This window comes from Protopterus annectens, chromosome 2.part1 (assembly GCF_019279795.1).
Source record: "Protopterus annectens isolate FY-2018-M chromosome 2.part1, PAN1.0, whole genome shotgun sequence".
Taxonomy (NCBI): domain Eukaryota; kingdom Metazoa; phylum Chordata; order Ceratodontiformes; family Protopteridae; genus Protopterus; species Protopterus annectens.
Window position 1 is genome coordinate 356,099,556 of NC_056729.1, and position 25,000 is coordinate 356,124,555.

General features: G+C 39.5%; 1 protein-coding gene across 1 annotated transcript in view; it reads left to right on the forward strand.

The window, feature by feature from the left end:
• The window catches only part of QDPR (quinoid dihydropteridine reductase), a 277,957-nt gene that overhangs the window by 42,057 nt on the left and 210,900 nt on the right, over positions 1–25,000 (forward strand). The window contains exons 2-3 of the mRNA XM_044062191.1: positions 2,394–2,486; positions 14,284–14,380. Of these exons, the coding sequence (XP_043918126.1) occupies positions 2,394–2,486; positions 14,284–14,380 (190 nt within the window). The remainder of the gene's footprint in view (positions 1–2,393; positions 2,487–14,283; positions 14,381–25,000) is intronic.

Here is a 25,000-nt window from a genome sequence, read left to right on the forward strand (position 1 = left end):
TAGCATATAGATGTCCACAATGTCAAGGTGGGGAACAAAAGGTAGGAGAGCCAGTAAGTGGGAATGACAAAATGCCAACAGTAGGTTGTCTTGAGACAACAGGGGTACCAAACTACCACAAGAGGTTATATCCTATCTTAGTGAATGGCAGATACCATTGCTAAGAGAGACCGTCTCTGACATAACCATTGTGAAGCCTGCAATTGTTACAGAGGAGCAGTACTTGCTTGGGCAGTCTACTTCATTTAGAGCTTTAGGAGGGACCCCATTCAAATACCTTTGGCTAGGTTTCACCTTTACTGGGAGGGTGGAAAAAGAAGCCAGCAAGTAGTTGTGTTTGAAGATATCCCTGAAGATGTCCTGATAGGGAATGATGGTGATAATGCAGTACTGTATGTTCATGCAGTTACATGCAGTCAGGCCTGGATGCAAGCATGTGGTTCTGGTAGCCTGGGGGAGACAGATTGCACACTTGCAGCCAGGACTTTTGAGGTGGTTACTTCAGAGAGAAAGCTACCCTGTAGCAGTGAGATTGAAGGTGAGCCACAGCTGCTTTTGGGTACTGATGTTCCCTTGGACAGAGTGACTGCAACGGCAGAGGTGAGTAGTAGTACCCAAGCTAACAGTGAGGCACCGCTGTCAGAGATTACCAGACCTTCTGTGGAAGGGGAGCTGGAAAGGGTTACAAAGAGAGTTGAGACAGGCTCTGCTCTCAGACCCTTCGTTACAAGGCCTGATGGAAGTAGCTGTGAGGCACCTGATTCTCAAGGGTAGGGGGGAATCTGTATACTGGGACAAAGGGTTACTGTACAGAGAGTGGACCCCTGAGGGAGGGCTAGAGTGTGAGAGAATACAGAGCCTACCGTTTGGCACTTCCTGCCATAGCCTATGATGTTCCCTTTGCAGGGCATATGGGCATAAAACATACAAAGAGACGTATTGTGCAGAACTTCTATTGGCCTGGAATTTCCAGAGATGTGACAGGGTACTGCAGGATCTGTGAGCAGTTCCAAAAGGTAGGCAAGTCAGGAGATAAGGTGAAAGCTCCTTTGATTCCTTGGCTTGTGATTTGATGAGCCATTTTGGAGGATAGCTATGGATATATTGTGGGTCCTCTGAATATCAAACTTCCACAGGGAAAAAGTATATCCTAGTAGTAGTAGATTATGCTACCAAATGTCCTGAGGCAGTGGCTCTGTCCTACATTGAGACAAATAAGGTAGCAAATGCTTTGTTAGAGATTTTCAGCAGGGTATGATTCCCAAAAGAAATACTGACTGACAGAGGTGCCAATTTCATGTCAGATATGTTGACTTGTCTGTGGAAGTACTGTGGGGTGAAGCACCTAAAGACCACCCCCTACCATCCCAAGACTAATGGTCTTGTTGAGAGGTTAAACTCTACATTCAAGACCATGCTACAGGCATTTGCAGACCAGTTTAAGAGGGAATGGGACAAATATTTGCCCCATCTGTTTGCTTACGGAGTTGTTCCCCAGAAAGCCACAGGTGTTTCATCCTTTGAGTTATGTGGGCATAGGGTGAGGGGACCTTCTAGATTTATCTCAAGATGAATGAGAAGGTGAGTGTGAATCTCACAAGGAGTCTGTGGCATATATCCTAAACCTCTGGACAAGACTGGGGGAACTTGTGGGCTTGGCCAAGGGGAACCTGGCAGAAGCCCAACAGCAGAAAAAGGTCTGGTATGAGAGGAATGCTCTAGCTAGAGAGTATGCTGTAGGTGTGCAGGTAATGGTTCTCATTCCTGTCAGACACAACAAGCTGCAGGTAGCTTGGGGAGGGACCCATCAAAGTGGTAAGGAAGGTCAGTGATGTTAACTACATTGTAGAACTGCTAGGCAGGAAGCGGGTGCACTGTGGTTACATTTTTGAAGCTCAGCACATAACATACAGCTTAACACACACACACACACACACACACACACACACACACACACACACACACACACACACACACACACACACACACACACCATGTAGTTTTCTTACATTTGTAAGACAAGCCTATGGATCATATTTATGTTTACAAATGACATAAGATTTACAAAATTCTAGCTAGCTGGGCTGGCAACTTCACATCTTATGATCACAAGGTGAACTATAAACACAGCAGTAAAGCAGCACTTCTAGTGTTGTACTAGTTATTGTTTTGTATTTTTCTTTAGGTGACTGGTTGTGATGAACACACACTGTTGATGTAATTGTGTGTTATCCGCACTGTACTACTGAAAATGAGGAGTTGTTAAAAGTTTTATAAAATAATATGCATTGTGTTGTATTCCTGTTTACTGGGACTGTTTATTTCTAGTTTGTCTTTAAAAGCTAAATTCATATTCTTAATTAGACTTTTTTAATTTTTTTTTTTTTTGCCAGTGGGTTGCCTGTATTGACATTGCTGTTAATGAAGATGCTCATGCAAACGTGCAAGTTAAGATGTCTGATTCCTTCACCGAGCAGGCGGAGCAGGTAGGTAGTGTCTCTGGTGATGGTGATGATGTAGCGAGCTTATCTGATGAAGGCTTAACTGACACATTCAACATTGGGTGTACTTGTAAAGGAGGGAGGTGTAGAGAGGTAATAAGAATGACAGGACAGCAGTTGAGCCAACAGGCCTTTGTCCTCCTGCTGGGAATGGCAGCATAGGGAGAGAGACAAACAGTTGATCTTGTGTCCTTTTTTTTTTTTTTTCCCCTGAAAAAATGCTGCTACGTTTGCAACCTCATCAGTTTGCACAAGTGTTAATTTTGAACCTGCATTTATTTTTGTGGTTCTGTAAATGTACTTTTCTATTGATGTTGTTTTCTCTTTATTGTGCATTTATTTTATAGTAAAACAAGTTGCCCACCCAGCAAAACTAACCTGAAACATTTGCCTTCCCATTTGGGTGAAAAAAAAATTTTTTCTATTTTGTTCGTTTTGTGTGTTGACAGATGGTCCAACTGAATAAAGTCCCTTTTCAGCTGAGGCTCGGTGTAAAAAGCTCATCAGAAATGTATACATAATTACATTTACATTATACATATAGTTTAGTAAATCTCTGTTTCTGTGAGAAAACTAAGAAATACAGAATTTTTATTGAATTCCTACTGAAGAATAACAGTTTGCAACTTTGGTTGGTGCACTGTTAATGCTGTATGCATGTATATTGAAGCTTAAGTAAACCCGTGTCAATAGTGAAGAATGGATTGTAGATAATTTTCCTAGTTGTAGCTATCTGTAGCCAAAGTTGGTTCTGGAGAAAATTGTTAATTTTGGGTTTTTTAATGGAATGTACACCCTTCTCATATGTCATTTAATGTTTTGATCTGATATTAGGGGTTCCATCGTCATCATCAGTAGGGTTAAGGCTGGTAGTCTGTTTGGGATGTAAAATATTCAAGGCTACCTGGCATTTCCCCTTTGAACCACAATGCTTGTGCGTCTCAGGACCCTTCTCCAAATCTCTTGTGCTGCCTGTATGATGCAGTGTCATCTGTAAATGACCACATGCTACCATTTTTAATAGTATATTGGGCTTATTTTAGTGCCTTTTCTTGAGATTTTTGTATAATTGTTTTAGGCTGTTCTTCCAATTGCTTACTCACCCTAAGAAAGAAGATTCAGTGATTTTTATTTACAGGTCTCCTGCCACTATTCACTCTCTGCTCTGTTCCTACTAGAGGCTTGCTCTACTATTGTTTTTAAATATATTGGTACCAGATTTAGTCTGGGTTGTTTGAAAATGGGAAATCCTTAGTTGTAAAACTATTTCTTATATCTTATTTTATTTTCCATGTCGTGAGGCGAAAACATTTTTGAGGTGCATAAATGTTAAACTTGGAACTTTTACGTTTTCTTTTTATACAGTACATTTTGTGGGAGCAAATATGTTTTCTGCCCTCCTTTCTGTCCTGTGTGGAAGAGGAACTTGGGTTTAGGTGTCTTTATTTGAATCTGGTTTTGAGACACTTATCTTTTTTTACCTTGCATTCCATCTGTGTGCAGGAGATGAGGCTGACTTATTGTAAACCTTTACTTTTGAACTAGTCCATATCCTTGGCTTAGTCCTACTTTCTTGTTTTGACATGAGGGACAATACAGTCATGTTAGCCGCTATATTGTTTTTAAACAACATCTTTGCCTATGTCATAAATGATAATTTAATAATCATACATTCATATAAATGAAAACAAACCATATTGTCGTAATTCCAGCTGCAAACATTTTACATCACAAACCATATTGACATAATCCTAGTTGCAAACATTGTACATCACTTGTCTACCCAGTCATCGTCAGTCAAATATAACATAATTCATTCAAGTCCTGCCTTCTTTTAAACCTCCTTTCTCCCCTCTATGTATTGATCCCACAGTTCCCACTTTTTCCTATGTAATTTGCGCCTACCCTTTTTTAAAGATCCCAATTCCATTTGTTTTATCTCTTTTACTATATTCACTGCTTGTAGTACAGTTGGTTTAGATTTTGATTTCCATTTTCTAGAAATTGCTTTTTTGGCAGCCACCATAATTGGACTCAGCAAAGTCTGGTGTCTAGGAAAATCCGATTCTGTATCATTTCCCTAGTTACACCAATTTGCTCACCCAGTATCTCCGACAAAGTAGTCAGCAGGAACTCTTGGGGGGGGGGGGGGGGAGTCTGACAACTCATTGCACTTGCAGAAAATGTTCCCTATTACCTCTTTCTTCCCAATCACACCTCCAGCATTTGCTGTCTACCTGAGGAAGAATGCTCTGTAGTCTGTGTAAATATTTCCAAGCAAAAATCCTAAATCTTCTTGTTGCATAGTTGAGAGACGTACATACATCCTCCCCATTGATTTGTGAATTGCTTATCCAGTCTCTCTTCTTAATCCTTTCTAACCTTTTCTGATACTTATAGTTATCATGCAATATTTTATTTGCTCTACTAATTATTATTTTTTTAACTGCAGCTTATGTACTAGATTCTACTAAACTTTTGTGCTTGTCCTTCATTTAGGGTCACCCTCTTTCTTTCTCTTTGCCTATCCTCTAATATCAATCTTTGATAGGTAAGGCAATCTGTAACCTGCAGTACAAATACATTCTTGGCATTTTCCAATTCTGTTACCTTTCCCTCTCTAGTTATCTTACCTTGGTTCCTTTGCCAGTTTTCTCCTAATAAATTCCAGCATCCTCTTGCCTGTTGTCTGTATCCCTAAGTGCAGTCATCCCTATTGACAAAATCTCCTTTCTCCATTCCTGTGTTGGCTTAGTTCTTATATTCAGAAAGTATTATAATATTCTGTATGATTCTTGGTATTCTGCTCAAAGATCTGCATCTAAAATACCAGTCTCTCCTTGTTTCTTGAGGCCCCCCCCCCCAGTTTCATCATCATCCCTTTCCACTTTGAATTATAGGTTTCTGCTTGTGCTGTATATAGGAGCCTTAACTATGTAGCTCTGAAATACCCCTTCATATCTGGTAAACCCAATGTGCCGTGCTCTGTTGAAAGAATAATCTTATCCTACTTGACTCTTGCAGTCTTCCTCTCCTAGATAAAACCCTACAGCTCTTTATTAATTGCTGTCCACAACTTCTCCTCTGTTTGATTTAAAAATATGCCTTTATATAATACTAAATGGACTAAAAACATTTAACTGCTTGTATCTTACTATATGTGTCCCTATAACAGAGGTTCAGGTTTCTTAGTTTTTGTATCATCTTTTGTTTAGTCTCTTCCCACATATCCTTACCTGCCACACCAGAATCATTTTAATCCATACTTCTAAATACTTCATTTTATCATATTCCTACAAATGTGGATATTGCTCTGAACCAATTAGTGTGTGGGTATATAATTTACTACTATAGCCTTTGTTTTAGCTTCACTAATTTTGTATCCTGAAAAGTTTTGAAACTGTCTGAAATTGTTCCACAACACCGTGATGTCCTTTTTCTGGGTTTGTCTTGTATAAAATAATATTGTCTGCAAATAGAGCCAATTTCTGAGTCCCTTGTTTTCTTTGCTAATGGTTCTAAATCTAATGCAAATAACAATGGGGAAAGAAGACAACCCTTCCTGGTTCCTCTGCTCAAGTAGAAATTATCAGAGAACACCGCACCCACTTAATTTTCGCATCCAATCCCTCCTATCTTCCTAATCAACCTTCCCATTTTATGTGGGAATGCAAATGCTTCAGTTGCTTTCTCTGCATCAAGGCCCACCAACAACAGTGCTATTTTAATACATTCTGCTTCCCTCTGGGTCATCAGTGTTTTGTTAATGTGCTCAAATGTTTGCCTCTCCTCCACAAAACCACATTGATCCATAACTGTCAATTTTGGCAATTTTTTTGCCATTCTTTCAGAAGTTAACACTTTTGTAATCATGGTTTAGTATTGAAATGGGCCTGTATGAAGCTGGATCTGATGGATCTTTAGGTATTACAGCTGCCATCACTTTCTTCCATGGTGTTGGTACTTTTCCTAAATACTGTTAAACAGATCCTTCCAGATCTTTATCAGTTTTTCCCTCCTAGCTTCCAAACTTCCACAGGAATACCATCTATTCCTGAGGACTTTCCTGTAACTTACTTGTACATCATAATTTTCATCTCATCTTCTCCTATCCTAACTGTTAGTAATTGAGCCTCATCTGCCTCTAACCTTCGCATATTTAATTCTTCCATAAACATTTCAGTTCGTAACTTTTCTTGATTTCCTTATTTCTTTGCCTTTATAATACAGAGTTTCATAGAACTTCTGAAATATTTCTGTTACCTCTATAGGATCTCTTACTATCTTGTTATAGGCTCCCTAAGCTTGGTGGCAGCCCTTTTCTACTTTCTGTTGCCTGAGTCATTGTGCTAAAAGTTTTTCTACTCTAGCGGTATTATCAAAAAACAATTTCTTAACAGCAGTCTTTATAAACTCATGCAGATTATTGAGGTAATCCATTATTTTTTGTTTAGCATTCTGCAGTTACTCCTCCTCTTCTGTGAGATTTCCCCCCCTAGTTTGCTATACTTTACCATTTGTCAGTCCCTATAAATAATTCTTGTTACTTAAACATATCTCCCTTTCTTTTATTTCCACCCTATTTCTAAACTCCACTTTAATTTTATCCAACTCCGTAACAATATTTTCAGAAGAAATTTCCTTCTCTAATAGCTCCTGAATAATTTCCACTACCCATTCCTTAAATTCCTCGCTTTTCAACAGATAGGTGGGAAAGTGCCAGTGTCTCATAGTTATTATTAGCGCATGATCTGAAATAGTTATTGGGTACGAATCAAGACCTTCAATTAAATGCACATGTTCTTGTGAAATGTAAATTCTGCCTAGCCTAACCCAGTTTTTGTATCTTGGGGAATAATGCACAAATTCACTCAGAACTTCCTAGTACTGAATTCACATCTTCCTTGTCAAATATTTTTTCATACATTTCTTCAAAACTCTACCCCTTCTTTGTTATCCTTTCCCTTCTGGGTTTCTCAGACACATCTTCACTGCTAGAAATAAAGTTCCAGTCCCCACCTATAAGTTATATTCCTTGCTGAAAGCTGATTATTTCTTCTAAAATTTTCTTAAGCTCCATTATAGCAGTTTTAGGTGAGATATAGATACATGGCAGTGTAATCCAAATTCCTTGCTAGTAGCCCCCCAGTAATTAATACAAATCTACCATTATCTTTTTATGCTATTCTGTCAGTGTTGGAGCTCCTCTTGCAATCAATATAATTACTCACTTTTCCTTTGTAGCAGGTGTTCTGCTGGATAACCATCCTGAAAACTTTTCTTTATCAAATTCACATGTTCACTTCTTTCCAAGTGTGTCTCCTGTAGCAAAGCTATTTGCATTGTACGTTTTTGGTATACTTCACTAAACTTTCTGTTTTGTATTTATCTGTGAGACCATTGATGTTTAAAGACATCACACAAGGCATCATTGTAAAAAAGTTATTATTCCCACCTTTTTATGTACAACAGCTATTTTGTTAAATGTCTAGTTCCAGCTTTTGTGTTACATTGATACAGTGTTTGGCAGGTTGAACTTTTATACAGTTGTTTCTTGTCATATCCATTTGAGCCTGTCGCATCTTACAGAACATTTTGTTCTATTGAAAGCCCTGAAACAAAAAAGCAAACACACCCACAATACACTGCAAAACCTGTTAAACATAGTTTTGTGTGTTGTTAACTTATCTTCAAATATTGAACTTTTACCCTCCTAATAGGAATAGATGTCCCAAATTGACAGCCACTCTCACAGACTTCATTTAACATAAAAAGGTCATCCATGTAAGAAGCATGGTGCAGCCTGTACTTCTACTAAGTACTGCCTAGTTTTGTCTTATGTTTATAGCCCCCCCCAGGCTGGGAAAACACCTGAATGTTTTCAGAGAACATTACCCCCTAGCCAGTTTCTTTTTTTTTTTTCTAGCTAATGTGTCTATCAGATTGTAGCCAATTTCTCTTTATCAGATTGTGTGTGTGGAGATATGGGGACCAAATACAGAATTGCAACTAAGAATACATTTATTTGCTAGAAAAAAGCCTTAGAATATTGAATATTCTTTTATATTTACTTGCTTTCTCTTAAAACATGTTACTAGATCAAGTTAAGGGCCTTAATCCAGTCATTCTCCCATGCAAGAATGAGAAAAAGCATATTAATTATTATTTTGTAATGCTCTTTTAACCAGACTTTTTTTTTTTTTTTACATTGCAGTGGTTACGCTTACATTTCTTAAAACTGAACAAGGAGAAGGAAAAAAGGAGGAAGAAAAAAAACGGGAACAACCGTTTACAGTAGTATCCTCATTACACTTAAATCAACTGAGAACTTTACTTTGTGGCATGCAAAGAAAGTCATACATTATAAAAATAATACTATTAAGAAAAAAGTTTTACTTACGGTTAACTTTCTCCCTCTTCTTCCCCTCTTCTAAGAATTTTTCTGAACATCGATGGCATATACTTTAGAGTTCCCCAGAAGTCCAACAAAGTCCAAAAAATTCCAGTATTTCCAGACTTTCTTGTTTTGTCATATTGCACAAATATATTTATTGCTTGGTAATTCCACATTTGTTAATTTCCAACTTACTGGTTTCATTCCTGTTCATCTCCATCTTCCATATCCTATCTGTCCTTCATTTACAACATGCTCTTGATTCTTCTAGTCAACTCTCGTGCTTCCTCCCTCCTTTCTCTCAGCATTTTCTGTTTGAAACATTGGAAAAGGTTTCACTGGCACAGTCTCTGTGTGGTGTTTATTACCAGAACAATTAGCAGAATCTCCTTCCATTTCACAGTTCATTTTTTGTTGGACAGACTTTTGTATTTTCTGTTGTATTTTTTTCTTCCTAGCATGTATTTCATCAAAAATTATTTTGTCCCTCCAGGGAAGAATATTTTGTAGATAGCTGGGTACAGCAGTTTAAATTTCATGCCTGCTTTTTGACATTCTCTGAACAGTGGAATAAGTTTACTCCTCCTCTGCCTGGTGTATTCTGCTATATTACTGTTAATCCTGCCTTCCTAAAAGCAGAGTTTTCATTGTCGGGTGCCACAACCACTGAATCAGTGGCCTTCTCTGACTAGAATAACTTGGATGAAACTCAGGAACACAGGTAACTGTGTCGATTGTCGAGATGTACTGTTTACTGTTGAGGACTTACATTTTTATAATCTTCACATGATATTTGTTCTAGAATGTGACCCTTGCTCTTTTAGCACAATTCTACTCTTATTTGTTCCATTAAGTTTCTATTTGATAGCTGACATGAAGACCCTAGTTTGCAAATGCTCTGTGGTTTCTCAGTTTTCATACCCTTTGGATGTAAGAGCTTACCTCCTCCAGGCAGGGTGCGTATGTGTACATGATATGTGATACATAAATATACACATACTTGTGTAATGAAGTTTAGTTTTGAGGAGAACTTTCCTCTCTAGAGTTTTTCCCATCTCTTCATTTGTTTCAGAGAGTTCTTGTACATATTGTTTGAGAGATTTCCCACACACATACTCACAATATTTATATTCATGATCCAGTTCTGTGAGTAGCCAAGACTCTCTCATGTGTCTTTTTACACACCACAGTGTTTTATGGTTCCTTTGGTTTGGTTTTAGCCTGCTTTCCACAATCCTAATCAGTGCAGGTATCTTGTGTGTCACACGGGGCGTGACCTCTTTAAACAGGACATTCATGGTCATATTCTTCTCTGCTTTATTCCCCTTTTATGGTTGGAAACCAGTCACATGGTTCTTGGAAAAAGTCAACAATATCATCTTCCCTGTCTGTCTTGGGCATAGGGCCTCCTTTTAGTTATAGGTTCATAGGTTCATACTAGGCCATCTGCACTCTGCCTAACCTGGACTGGGATTTTATTCCAGATCACCTCTGAACAGGCGGTATGCCACTGAGTAGGAGCTGGAGTTTTTTTACCGGCAGCATGGCATGGCATCTGTTTGAGCCCCTTGATCCTTGGTGAGGTTTTTGGGGTCTTTCCAGTTGCTGCAGGTGTGTCTGGTAAGGTACATCCCAATCCGGGCATTTGTACCTCCATGGGCCTGATGAGGGATGAGTAAAGAGGCAACGAGGACGCCCCCTGATCTAGATGTGAATCCTTTCATGATTAGGTGGGCTATATAAAATGTTTTTCTAACCACTTGGCCACGTGGTTGTGTGTCATGAGAAGATTATCAACTTGGGTCCCCCCAGGTCCTAATTACTTCTTTCTGTACTTAATGGATTACCACCTATGTGGTAATTTGGACTACACTTTTTTGGCATTTAGTTTGAGCATGGCTGCTCTGGCACCAGTTGTCTGTTTCTATGAGGCCCTTTTGGAGGATGCTTGTGTCAGCTGGAGAGTCTATTATGGCTCCCAGTTTGCAGTCATCGAACAAGAGAGGGGTCCCAGGACTGAGCCTTGACACCACTTTGTAACTGGTTTGGAGTCTGACATGGCTCCAGCATTCTAACCATGTGGGTTCTGTCCTTGAGCCAGTTTGCAATCCATCTAGTGACATAGGAGGTCCTGTGGTACCACCTGGACCACCTTCCCCCTCATGACTGTTTTGGAAAATTTTTTAAAATCAACCAGGTTTGGTGCCCTTAACACAGTTTTAACTGGGTAGGATCCAGTGTTTGTGTAGGTTGTAGTCCCCCATTTATGAGGTCCATGATGATCCTTTTCATAGCTTTAGCTTAGACCAAGCTAGTCAGGCTTATGGGGGCTTATAGTTCCAGGATCCGTGTGAGGCACCACCTTATGGAGAGGGACCACTGTTGCAGTCCCATGTTGGTGAATGATCAGGTCCCCCTGTTTTGGGTCTTGTGGAGTGGTAGTTGTTTGTTGCCACATTTATGAGTTTTTATACCCTAGAACCTTGGGGCTAGGATGTTGGAGCTAGAGTAATGCTCCCAGTCTGTTTGAGTAGGTGACATAATGGTGTTTGGAGAGACCTTGATATTTTTTATTTCCCAGTGTTCTCTCAGGAAGTCAAGGGGAGTGGGGTTGGGGAGGGGAGGGTGGTCTGTAGCAGGCTATAAGCTGGAAGGCCACTGTTAGTTGCACAGTTGCACATGGATGATGCTCTGATGCTTGCGTTTGCCAACAACCCTGTGGTGGGGGTTTTGAATATGACACTCCCTCCCTCCTGGTTCGGTCCAAGTTTTTTAGGGGAAAAAGCAATGGTATGAGGGTATAACCTGGGCTGGTGTGGTGTCCTCGGAGCCCCTGAACCAGGTTTCTGTTAATGCACAGATATCGATGTTCTCCATGCTAAGGGGGGTAGTGCTTTTGGTCTGCTCTGTGAGGTCTCTGCTCGCAGATCTTTTTTATTTAGAGCGAGTATGTTTTTTGTGTGATTATGTGTTTGGTGGTTGGGAGAGGAGTGTGGGTGTACATGAGGCAGTTGTAACATTGCCTCAAGATTCCCAGATTCATCAGCTGGACCGGAGAGGATCAGGTTGTACTTTCTTTCCGTCTTTCCTACAAACAAACGTTTTTGCTTGCAGTCCTTAGCTGTGTAGTACAGCTCTAACTTGAAGTTTTATATATATATATATATATATATATATATATATATATATATGTGTGTGTGTGTGTGTGTGTGTGTGTGTGTGTGTGTGTGTGTGTGTGTGTATATGTATCTATTCTACATTCTGACTTACATGGTGTGGCTTTCTTGCATCCTTATTATCCTTCTCTACAAACCCATTTAGGCAAGTCCTCTGCTGTGACCAACTTAGAGGAATTATCTCTCTGCTTTCTCTGTCATCAGTTGGGCTATATGTCACATTTGTCTCTGTAGTTTCTACTTCCACCAGTCTGTGCAATGCATTCTAATATAGTACTGTTTGATTTTTGGAAGGGAATAAAAAGACAGAACCACTTTCAGCTATCACAAAACAAAGCTTATTTTGCAAAGGGGAGGGCAAATCTCTCTACATTCCCAAGGGGAGACCCCTCCACTGATGTTGCAAAACAGTGGTGAAAAATGCAGCCTCAGAGATCACCTAGGGTTTTTTTTCCCTATCATTTAGCAATTTGACAAATTATTCTATTGATTATAAAGCCTTCACTACTTACTTTAATTATTCCCCATAGTTTTCTATCCTTATTTATGATCAGTCCTTTTTGGTTTGGCCTTTTCTAAGGGTAGATACATTTTTGCCTTTGTAAAATTCTCTAAATTCATGTTAAGGGACTTTCTTCCCTTTCGTTTATATTTACTTGTCCAGTGAAGTATTGCACTTTGAAGACCAAAAACAGTGAAGTATAAATAACAAAAGAATGCCTGATAAGATAAGTTGGCAGATACAGTGAGATAATTCTAATATCTTTTGAGTTTTCCACATTCATCCTTTCTCCTTATAAGCGGACTCTAAGCCTGCAGACTAGCTATAGATTCATAGGGAAGTGCTAGACCAGCTGCCCTTGTGGGCCATATTACTTCTAAATGAGAATAACTGGATTATACCATACATAATTTCAGAGGACCCATGAATGGGATAAAGCATTTAGGTGCTGCCTCTGTCCATTAGTAGTCCCAGTAGGGTCGTGGTCTTGCCATTCTAATAGGTGTAACAGTATTGCCTTTACCTTTCCAGAGCATCATTTATTTCCAGAGTCTTAGCTTTATTGGTCTTTTACACAATTTCTGCTTGTTTATGGAGGATCTTTTACATTGGCTGTACTACTACAGACCTTCAGTGGGGCATACTCTGCAGTCTGTGAAAGCATTACACATTTGCTCTTAGAAATGTATTTTGTTTTTTTTTTCTGCCCCCAGATTGGTGTTCTAACTATGGTTATTTCCCAGTAGTTCCCAACGGTGCAACCTGATGTACTGTTTAACTAGATGTTATGTAAATATTTCGTACTTCTGCAGTGGGTTTAACATGGATCTGATCTCCAAGTGAGGTCATCTTTTGGATCTGTAATTGGTAAGCGTATGATCCATAGAGAAGCCACCCAGAGATGCTATGGTTGGGACTCTATCCAGAAGGTGATGAAGGTAGAAACCCCAATCCAAAGTATAAGTCACGTACGTACCTTGATGGTAGATCTAAATTAGCAATTCCCATGCCATCTTCGTTGACATGATATTTCTACATTCCCAACACTATTCCTGATAGGACCACTGTGTGTGTGTGTGTGTGTCAGTCACACGCTCACACACATGCCAAAAGATTAAAATAACGAACTCCCAGAGTATCATATTTTTACCTCCGGGAAACTAACCACTTGGCCACCATGGTGAACTTTGCCCTTTTCTCCACTGTAATGCAGTCCCGGAGTTTGTATATTTAGTTGGGGGGCAAAGCTCCCCACTTTGGTAGGTTTAATTTGCTTGCGTTTCTATTTTAATTGTTCCTGGCAAGTGGTTAGTTTCCCGGAGTGAAAATAAGATGTTCTGGGAGTTCGTTATTTTAAATTTTAAGTAATGTGGTCTTTATCATCTGAAAGTCGATGAAATGGTAAGTAGATAAAGTATAAAGTAGATCCATATAATATATACACACACACACACACACACACACATTTGGGTTGTTTCATCCGTTTGTTTCTTGCTATGTCTTAGTGCAGGCTTTCAGAGATCTAGAGAAGAGTCCTGTGTAACAGAGCATTGTGAGTAAAAGGAAGAGGGGCTACGTAGCTTGGGAAAGTTTTAGATGCTGAGGTGTCCAAGTCCTGTGGAATTTAGTTCAGTAAGATGAAGATGTGGGGCCGCCATTTTGGATTTATTACCGCAAGTACATAATTGTTTTCTTTGTTGCTTTCTGAAGGTAACAACAGATGTGGGAAACCTTTTAGGAGAAGGCAAAGTGGATATGATCGTCTGTGTGGCAGGAGGATGGGCTGGTGGTAGTGCAAAAGCAAAATGTAAGTACATATCAGAATGACTGTCTGTTCGCTCTCAACTTATTTGAGATATGCCTTTAGTTAAATCCTGAATAGCACATTTCCATAATGTGAATTTTACTGGCAATGAAAGGTCATTTATGTTGTACATGAAACCCAGTTAGGCTTTAGGAGCACAGTTATGAAATGTCTATGTCCCTGTGTAAATCGCACAGTTATGAAATGTCTATGTCTCTGTGTAAATCAAGTGCTAAGCTCCTTAAATGTTAAGTATGATACTGGACGGATGCAAGGTACTCCATCCGTCTATATTTGATTAAATGTAGGTCCTTACTGAAGATGCAGTGGTAAGAAGTTTGCTGTTGTGTCGGATATATAGGATGTTTTGTCATGCTTGACAGAAAATATGTAATAAGAGTTTGATTTGCTGGTCTGGGCAGGGAGAGCCAAATGACGTTTGCTTTATTAGAATAACATGGAGTTGATGTGTAGAAGTATTAGCCGTTTTTCAGGTCACAAATGTTAGAAAATTCAGTTGCTGTGATTCTGGTGTAAAATACTTTAGAGGAATTGCTGAGTGTGGTGGACATTGTTCTCGTCAGGGAAGGCAGTACCAGAAGTGGTTGGTGAAAATGGATCCATATCTGTAAATGATTCATTGCAGTAACTAAACAGTTTTGCTGTAGGAGCCTGTTAGGATGTGTGGAAAAGGTCAAGCTGCAAATGCTGAAGGCATTGCACATTGCTGGAGTCTTATGGTTAAAATGCATTTTTGGTGTACAGTGGAAGGTGGGACAGTGCTTCTTGGGTTGTCAAAGTGGGTGATGGACCCCATTTTCCAAAAGGGAGCATGACTGTGCCTATTTTACAATGTTATACTTCTTAGCCTCCCTGGGAAAGTCTACTCCTTGGTGCTGTAAAGAAGACTTCTTGTGATCAATGGACCTCTGATTTTGTGGGAGTAGTGCTGATTCCACTTAGACCCTGAAACAATGGATTGACTTGTTGTCGTTCCCCAAATACAGGAGGTTTTTTTTTTGGAATTTACCATTCTGTCTCTGTATCTTTTGGACCTGGAGAAAGACGTATAACTGCAAAACCGATTGTTAAGCTGTCTGTGCTCATCGTGGGTGTAGGACTTCACAAAATGTATGAGTTGTTGTTTGTTTTTGATATCCTGTCCATGAAAATCATGGCTAGGATATCAAAGTACAAATGAGGTCTGAAAATTATCCATTTTGGGGATGTGAGGATTGCATCGTTGTTTCCAAATGATATTGTCCTCTGCCTGAAGTGATTCTGATACTTAACGTGCACTGGAACATTTCTCTGCAATGTGTAAAGTGGTCGAGAATAAAAGTTTGCATTTACAAATTGAGGGTTGTAGTACTTTTCTGGAAAAGAGCAAAATGCTATCTGCAGATTGGGGGAGGGGGGGCAGCTGCAAATGGTGTATTGGTGTAGTGTGAGCAGTACTTCATGTTCTATACTTGACTGTCATGGTGAAGGAAAAAAGTGAGTCAGAATGTCTCTTACAGGTCACAGAAGTGAGGTTCTCTTGCTTGTTAGCTTACCCCATTTGAGTGAGGAGTTTAACATTCTGGGACAGCCTGTGCACAGAGCCGGTGCTTGCCCTGATTTGAGAGGAGTCCGTTGAATTGGATTACACAGCTCTAGAAGATGTTCCTGTTTGCCTTTGATGACGAGGTGTACTTGGCAAGGCCCATTGACAGGAAGCCCTGGAGCAGACCCAAGAGACAGTGGGTACTAGTTTTACTTATTTGCGTGTTTATTTGCTTGCAGTTGTTAATTACGCTAGAACACTGATCCTGAAGGACCACTTTCAGGTTCAGCATGGCAGGATACAATAAATAAACAACATGTCATGTAAAAAGGTTGATACAGGAATGCTTTCAGAATTTTTGGTTATTACTGTATGAAGTCAGATATTTACAATATCTACAGTAAAGATGCAGAAAGAGAGAGAGATATGAGGTAAAATGATTGTAAGAGTAAAGATAGGAAAATTTAAATATGAAGGAGGGAGGTGGTGTTAGATTATGAAGTGAGTACTGTATTGTGTAGGGTGAGAGGTAAGAGATACTAACATGTTACTTCTATTGTAGCATTTACAAGCGCCCTCATTTTAAAACATGTCTTTAGTGGGTTACAAAATTCATGGAATGGGGAAGACTGAAGAGATTTTCAGTGGGAGGGTTTCTCATATGTGGAACAAAGGTTAAGAAACTTATCAGTACAGTGCAGTCTACTCCTAGGAGTAGTTAGGGAGGGGAATTCATTTAAATGGCATCTTGCAGTGTATCTGATTTTATTAATTACTTTCCTGGCCAAAAGGGGAAGCTCTCAGTGTTTGAGTTTTTATAGGTGAGTGAAGCTAGAAACTAATTGCACCATTGTCGCTTAGGTATCCATCTTCTTTGGTAATAACATTTGCAGTAATGATCTTTTCTGGAGCCCAGGGTAGTAATGCTATATATATGTTGGTAGCTGTGTTCTGGAGGGAGTTGAGATTTTTCTTTGGCTTTGATACATAAGCCATGTTCAAGTTGTACTAGGAGAGAGCACCTTTACCAGTACCTACTCTGCTTTCTGGCTTGTAGGTGAATACTAGGCTAAGTGCCCTGAAGAGACATTTTAAATCTAGCTGTGTTATCCCACTAGATGTTCAAGTTACTCTTACCAAGATTTTTATTCCTATACTTATTTGTGAATGACCCCAGAAATGTTCATACTGTTGAGTATATCGCGAGGGAACTCTACTGCAGGATAAGGCATTTAGATGCTGCATCTGTCCGTTAGTGGCACAGGGGCAGTCCTGGGGGTAAATTTACTTATTCCCATCCATTGATTTAAGTTGCATTTGAATAAGGGCAGGAATGAGCTTTGTTTTACGTGGATGTGAAATCTATTCCAGAGCAGTGGTAGCCTCTGGTTTATGTATCTGTCCCTCCTAACCATTCTGTTTGTTGCAGAAGAAGTTTAGGTCTCTGGATCATTTTTTTTTTCTGATACCCTTTGACTTGTAGATGTGCAGTAGGTCCATTAGTCCTGCGTCAGAGGATGACTTTTATAGGCCATAAGCAGATAATCTCTTAATGTTCTACAAGAGGATGACTTTTATAGGCCAGAAACAGATCATCCCTTAGTATTCTGCAAGAGACAAGAGTATAACAATAGTGCTTTGAGGCTATCTGTGTAGCTCATGAGGTATAATCCCTATAACATCTTTGTGAGGAACCTCTGCAGTGCTCTAGTTATTGCATATGACAGGACAGTTGCATACAAAAAGGGACATTGTCTTCCATGATGGGCCTGGACATTGTATTTAATAATGGGCCTGATGAGGGCTTAGTACATGGGACAGTGACATCTCTAGACTGAGCTGCTATCCCTTCGCTTATAAGTTGAGTAGTACAGTACTTCCTCATAGTGGTAGACACGTGTTGGTTGAGTACTAGGACACTGTCTACGTTTGTTCCTAAATCTCCATAGGATAGAATCTCAGGGGATGCATTGTCAATGTGGTAATTTCACTGGCAGTCTGCTTCTCTGAAGGATACAATCCATGCACTTTTTGGCATGTAGCTGTATTCCATAGCCTCTAACAACCATTTATTTGCTTGAGACAAACCCTCCTGGGGGATGGCTTAGACTTTTGGGGATTCAACGACTATTCCAAGCTTTTAGTTGTCTGTAAACTTGGTCAAGCAAAGACTATTGACTTTTGCTTGGACTTCTCAGAAGTAGATGACAAACAGGTGTGGCTCTCGCATAGAGCCCTGTGGGACTCTACTAGTGATTGGTATTTTTGTGGAGGTAACACACAAAGTCAAGATGAGGATGCTATGTACAAGCCAGGTGGCAATCCAGTAGGAGATGTAGGGGGTTTATTCTTAAGTTAGTAAGCATTTCAACAATGCCTGACTTTGGTATTATGTCAAAATCATTGGCTGGGTCTAGATAGGTGGTGCGTGCTACCTTGCCAGTGTCTTTTTTGGTTTGGTGACTTTTCTAAACAAAAAAAAAAAAAAGTCCACTAGGTTATGTAAGCATGATCTCCCTTTGAAAGCAAGCTTGGATGGTTTCATTGTTTGTCTGTTTCATATGTCCTTATTGATTGATTCCATGACAAGTCTTTCCATAGCTTTATGTATTAGGCTGGTCAGACTTATGGGTCTATATTTAGCCAGCTCGGTGGATGGCTGTCTCTGGGGTATGACCATTGTTGTTGTCCTCCATTCACTTAGAATGAAGCCCATTTGGAATCTTAGGTTTAATGGTGTTGTTAGGGGCATGGATGAGTCATGCTTCATGCTACTCAGGATACATACAGGGGTATTGTCAGGGTGCATAGATGCAGTACTTTTGGCTTTTGAGAGAGCTTTCAGAACTTATGTGTGATAGTTGGGGTGTACTGGTTTGTAATATTTCTTGCAAGACATTAATGTGTGAGAGCAGATGAAATCTGAATGGAATGTTTCAGCCAGCAGGTTTGCTGTATCTTCAGATTCAATATAGGTGGTGTCATTCACAATCTGCTTAGTGCTACATGGTGCTTTTTGATTAAACATGGCTGCCGAAGGCCTTGTGGTTGTCCTTTGGCTGGGTGGCAGTTTTTGCCTCAGATCTGGCCTTTGTGGTTTTATTTAGATTCCTGAGTTACTTGTTTAATTTAATTATGTGATTTCTAATCTGCTAGGAGTTGCACTTTTTATTTTTGGGTACAGTATTTTTATTTTTTTATTTATTTATTTTTTTTTTGGTGTTGTAAAGCTTATTGATATTGTGGCTCTGAGGGAGGTTTGTTTCTAGGTTTGCTTTGTGTTTGTTTCTACTAGGTTTACATGCTGATATTAGTATTGTATATTTACATTCAAGAAATAGAGTTTTCTGGGTTGGGAGGATATTAAACTTTCCAGGCCATCAGTTAAAAGTAGAAAGTTTGCCTTGCACAAATTTCTAAAATTTCCAGAGATCTGAGATCTCCGATTAGTAGTTTTATTTCAAAGGAGACTGTTTTGAGGTTGTACGTGGCTAGTGAAGATGTCACACTAGAAAAGGAGCATCATTTCCCCCATATTTTTGAGGACAAGTTCAAGGGTGAGTACTTGGTCCAGAGTATGTGCATTAAAAAAAAAAAAAAAATAAGTCCAAGAATCTCTGGGCTTGCACACTAGTAGTGATGTTTTTCCCTAGTCTGTAGCTGGGTAGTTGAAGTTTTCCAGGAATATGGCACTGAGTTTAATACTGAGCGACTCCAGTTCATTTAAGAAAGCACTGTGGCATTCTTGGATCATAAAGGGTGTTCCATACCCATCTATAATATGGTAAGGGATTTAGCAGATGGTGAGATGGACATGAGGAAGCTATTTTACCAGCTTTGATGCGAGTCTCTTTTGAATGAAGATTGAGACACTGCCACTTTTTTCCTCTTCCTGCATACTAGCTGGTCTCAGTGTGTGGGAAGGTGGTATAGCCCTGCAAAGCTGGCGTACTTTCTACCAAATTAAACCATGTTTCTGTCACACGCGGATGTCTACATCTCCAAAATGAAGAGGGCTTGCATGGAGTGGAGTTTCCTATTTAGTTTTCTAGCATTGTTCAGTATCACTTTTTATATTTTCTTTTGCTTGTTTTATTATATTAGCAGTTTTTGTGGTTGGCTTTGCCAAAGAAATGGCAGTATGGGGATGGGCAGTGTTTTAGATAATATTTGAAAGCTTAGAAGGGACAGGTGTAGAACCATCACTGGTGAAGCATTGTGGCCTATTGGTCATATTCTACCAGGCTGGCAAATATTAATATTTGTACTCCTTTGACACCAAAACCTAAGTAAATTATTTTTGTTCCCATTGAGGCATAAACTTTTGGGATGATTGGATATTGCTCAACGATAGTTTTATACCTGGCTGGAACACAGTCTGATAGCTCCATCAGGTCTCTCTTCATATAGACCAGGGATGTATGTCTCCACTTATTTACAGCCACATGTACTGTGACAGAGTTGTACTGGTACTTGCTGTTCAAAGACATGAGTGCATGTGTGATCTGATTTAATCCCAGCACCAGACAGGCATCCAACAGTCACCATTTTCTTACTTAGCCTGATGAGTGGTGCATCAGTATGTCTTTCAATGGAGTCACTTTTAAAATAGAATGTTTGATTAGGTATTCCCCTGCCTTATGGGCTGAAAATGTAACATTGTGACCGCTAGCACTGTGTAAGCTGGTAAGCTTTGCAGACTTGGAGTTTTTCTAAGGGTGCCTAATGTCCTTGTTATGTTTCAGAGGTCTTGGTGTTTGGACAATAAGCATTGGAAGGTTTGTTTTAGGGGGAAACTACTGATGATCCTGGTATCAGTGTTGTCCAAGTGTGAGATTTTGGCCTCTGGTGGCATTATATGTGTACATTTCTCTCATTGCATTATGATATTTGAGTAATAGGTTGTTGTCGGACAGTGAGAATTCCTTCACTGTGTCAAGTTACCCATATCAATCAGGCTGGTTACAGAAATTGTGGAAATGGGCTGGTCCGTGGTTTCAATAAGTCTGCTTTTGGGGGCAGGGGAGCCGGTATCTGATCTGGTAGATAGCTGGATTTTAGTCTGTGTGTAGGGGTGACTATGTGCTGGGGTGAGTTGTTTTATAGGTGACTACTTATTTGAGGGGTGGTGCCTTTATGTTGGACTGGGAGGAATATTATACTTGTTAAGCCTTACTGCAGCTGAGAGTGTCTTTTATTTACTGTGACAGTCCACCACTGACGACCCATAATCAAGGAGCCTCTATCTTCACCCCTGGCAGCAGTGGGGTAACATTCACTGGAAGGACGACAAATACACACACACACTATTTCCAGATGCAGCTCTTTGCATCAAGTGCAGTTTCCCTTAAGAGCACACAGCTACCACAGTCAGTCTGCGGCTGGTTTCTCCCTCTGTCTCCAGTTCCCAGAAAGACTCCACACTGGCACAGCTATGGAATTGAGATCTCCGATGAGTGACTAAGCCCAACATCCAGCACCCTCTCTGTCCAACCAGTGGTTCGTGGCCCTGCCCAGGTAGCTGACGCACACGGTCTCTGAAGTTTGATTTACACATACACACTGGAAAGGCTGGCACAGGTTTACTAGCTATGCCCCCTTCTGCCCAGACTATAAGGTAGTATTCGTGCCACCAGTCACTCCTTATCAGCTACTTTAAGGCCCTTAACAAAGGGTGTCCAATCTTACTGTGTAGTGTTAATATTAACACAAATGGTAGTTTGACCAAGAGTAATGCTATCGGGAGGGACCCACACAGTGCCACCAAATATGCAAGTACTCTCAAAACTTAACTATCTCTACACAGATCAGCCACAATGAAAGGTTTAAATTTATTTAATAATAAATAAAAGAAAAAGACAATACTAAATATATATTCGCAGTGGCATCATAGTTCAAAACCAAAGGAAATATTTAAAAACAATATCGCAGAACAGTCTCAAATAAGTAAAGAAAAACATTTGAGCTAAGCTTTACTATTTTCCTGACCGTATCTAAGAGAATTACTATACCATAGAAACTTACTTCATTAGAGCAAGGCAGATGTGGTGAATGGATCTTCTAGTTGTCAGGTCCAAGACGGAATGCAGAATGCTGTGTCTCACTAAGACTTCTCAAATTAGTTTCTCAAATATTACTGCTGGGATGGCTTGCAGAATGACATTTCTTGTCATCTGACTCCTAGTTCCCAGGTGAAACCCCACTTGTGGAAGCTGGCAGTATTTAGCATTTACCTGTAAAAATGCGTAGACCTCAGACCTTTGGCAGATGCTGGAAGTCGTAAAACAGTTGCACTCATTCATGCTTTCAGAGGTAGTAATTAATTCACTCCAAAAACAATACAGAAAGCTTCTCAGCACAGACTCTCTCTAGCTGCAATGAAAACTGAAAGATGCCATCTTTTGTTGCGTAGCCTATAAAGTAATTTAATTTCAGCTATTTTACTAAAAATTGCTGTGCTGAAGTTAACCACCTGTATTCCAGTTTCCACTGTTAAAATACATACATTTAGACAGTTACAATAGTGCATGTACATTTCTGTTCTCTTCCAGCAGGGCACACTGTAGATGCATTTCAAACACAAGCACTTTACAAAATACCTTTTCAACACATGTCTGTGCAAACTGGTTTGATATATAAATGACATGCAACTGTAATACAGTTGCATCACAAGCATCTTATATAAATCATGTTGATATTCACAAATAAAATATAATTTACAAAATTCCGGATAGCTGCGCTGGAAGCATCCCCTTCATCACATTTACACTCAGTGCAGTTCACAGTGGCTGTGAGTTTAGAGTATTGAAGTCAGGTTGGCCAGGCAGGTTTGGAAAAAAGCTCTTGCACTTAATACCCACCGTTGAGTCCTACAGTGGCGCTCAACAAAAATTGTAGAAGACAAACTGGTTCAGTAAACTAATAAAAGGCCGAGCCCAATGACAAAGATCCTGGAGCAAATCATAATACTCTTAAGTACTATAAATGTAAATAAGTCTGTGATACCAGAGCAGGCTAGAATTTTAGCATGAGTAACATTTTATGGAAAAATGTGACAGAGACTGTAAAAGGAGAAACAAAGGTAAGTAGATATGTAATAAAAGCCAGAAAGTATAATCATTTTAACTTTACTTTTGATAAAAAAAAAAATGTTTTTTGGAACACAGATCATAAAGTAAATCACAATACTCCCACTACTGTTAGTGTAGCTACAAGTCTATGGCACCAGACCAGACTAAAATTACAAGCAGCGGTACTTTTGATACAAAATGAGATAAGTAAGTGCCTCTTACATTTTTCTAGCTTTTATTCCAAATTTATGAACAGAGCCTACCTCAAGCTTTAATGGTCTAAGACAGGGATCTACAGCCTTCACTATCAGAAGAGCCATTTTGGCCCCTCTCCCAGCAAATAACATTCATTGGGAGCCACAAAGCCTATCGGACCCTTAAAATGAAGATAACTCTGCGTATAAAGTTTTATATGTAGTTATACTAAATATAAAAGAACTAAGTTTTTATAAGAGCAATATTTAAAATCCGTCCCTATTTTTGTTCCTTTGTTGGAATTGCTCGATCGTTGTGTGTGTGTGTGTGTGTGTGTGTGTGTGTGTGTGTGTGTAAAATGCATGTTAACAGTAACCATGTTACTTTAGCAAGTTTCTAAGTTTATAACAGCAATATTTAAAGTACGTCCCTCTTTTGTTCCCCTTTATTTGTGGCTGTATCCAGATTTCTTGCGGTAAGACTGAGAGGTATGGAAACATTTCAGGAGATGCTGTTGCAGCCAAGGGATCACTGTGTATGTGTTGCGGTAGAGAGGTCATTATTTTTCTAAGCTACAGGGAGCCACTGTAGAGGGGTGGAAGAGCCACATGTGGATCCAAAGCCACAGGTTGCAGACTCCTGGAGAGGAGGACCTTCCCAGTTTGATCCATCAGTGCCTAGTAAAATGAGCAGAGAAGATGAAACTGAAGAGTGTTTCGAAGGCCTAGTATACATCAGGGGTGGGCAGCAGAAAAGCCACAGAGTTTAAAAATACATTAGGGAAAGGGTGATTGGGTGGAAATCAAAACTGATTTAATTAAGGTAATTGCAGTAGTAGTCTACACTTTTTGTTTTAGATGCAAAATAGAGTACAAATGCTTTGTTTGGTTTTAGCTTCAGAAATGCTTCAGCTTCCAAGAGTCTGTGGAAAGAAAGTTGGAAATTGTTTTTGACAAAAGTAGTGAGTTAATTTTTAAGTTGGTTGTAGAAATATGGTGTTGGAAATTAAGGTTTTGATCAAGCCAAACTCTGCTTGAAGTGAGATGTTGATTTTGAAGGCTTGAGGATGTTAAGCTGTAAGGTCCAATAACTGGGAATTATTTAGGGTTTTTGTTAGTGCCAGATATCGTTCATAGATATCCCAAGGCTACTGAGCTCTCTGATCCTCATCTTTCTAGTACCCCTGACTGCCTGCACGACCTTTCTTCAGAGGGCCATTCAGTCAGTGATGGAGTACATTTGTGGATACCCATTCAGTCTTCTAGTTTGTGTAAAGGAAGATGATGTATTATACTGTTTAACATTTAGGAAAGGTTTATTCCAGTGGGACAGATATGCGAGAGAGAAAAAGTGCATAATTCTACGTAGCGAGTTCAACAGTAGTGTAGGATATTTGTAGAACTGATTTACTTGTTACTGGTCATTCAGTACTGGTTCAACAGAAATGGGACTGAAGACTGTGACTTGCATTTTCAGTGGGTTGTAGACAGTGTGTCAAATGCTGATGCACTCCTGTTAGTATAGCTGTGTTAAAAGTTGAGTACCCTTTTATCTGCTTTTCGTATTTGAATATAACAACTGAAAACATTTTTCATGGGAGCAATGATTTGGGCAGTTTTGTCATGTAGAATATAAAAGTGACAAATTGCCTGATGTTGCAAAGGGAAGTAAATCTGACCCTTACTTACTGTAATTTTAAATATATTATTATCAAACAGATGCAAGTAAAGTTATACAACACTGAATCAAGTAAAATTCTAAAGCACTGCATTCTGATTTTGATTGTAGAGAGAAACAAGTCAATGTTAAGTA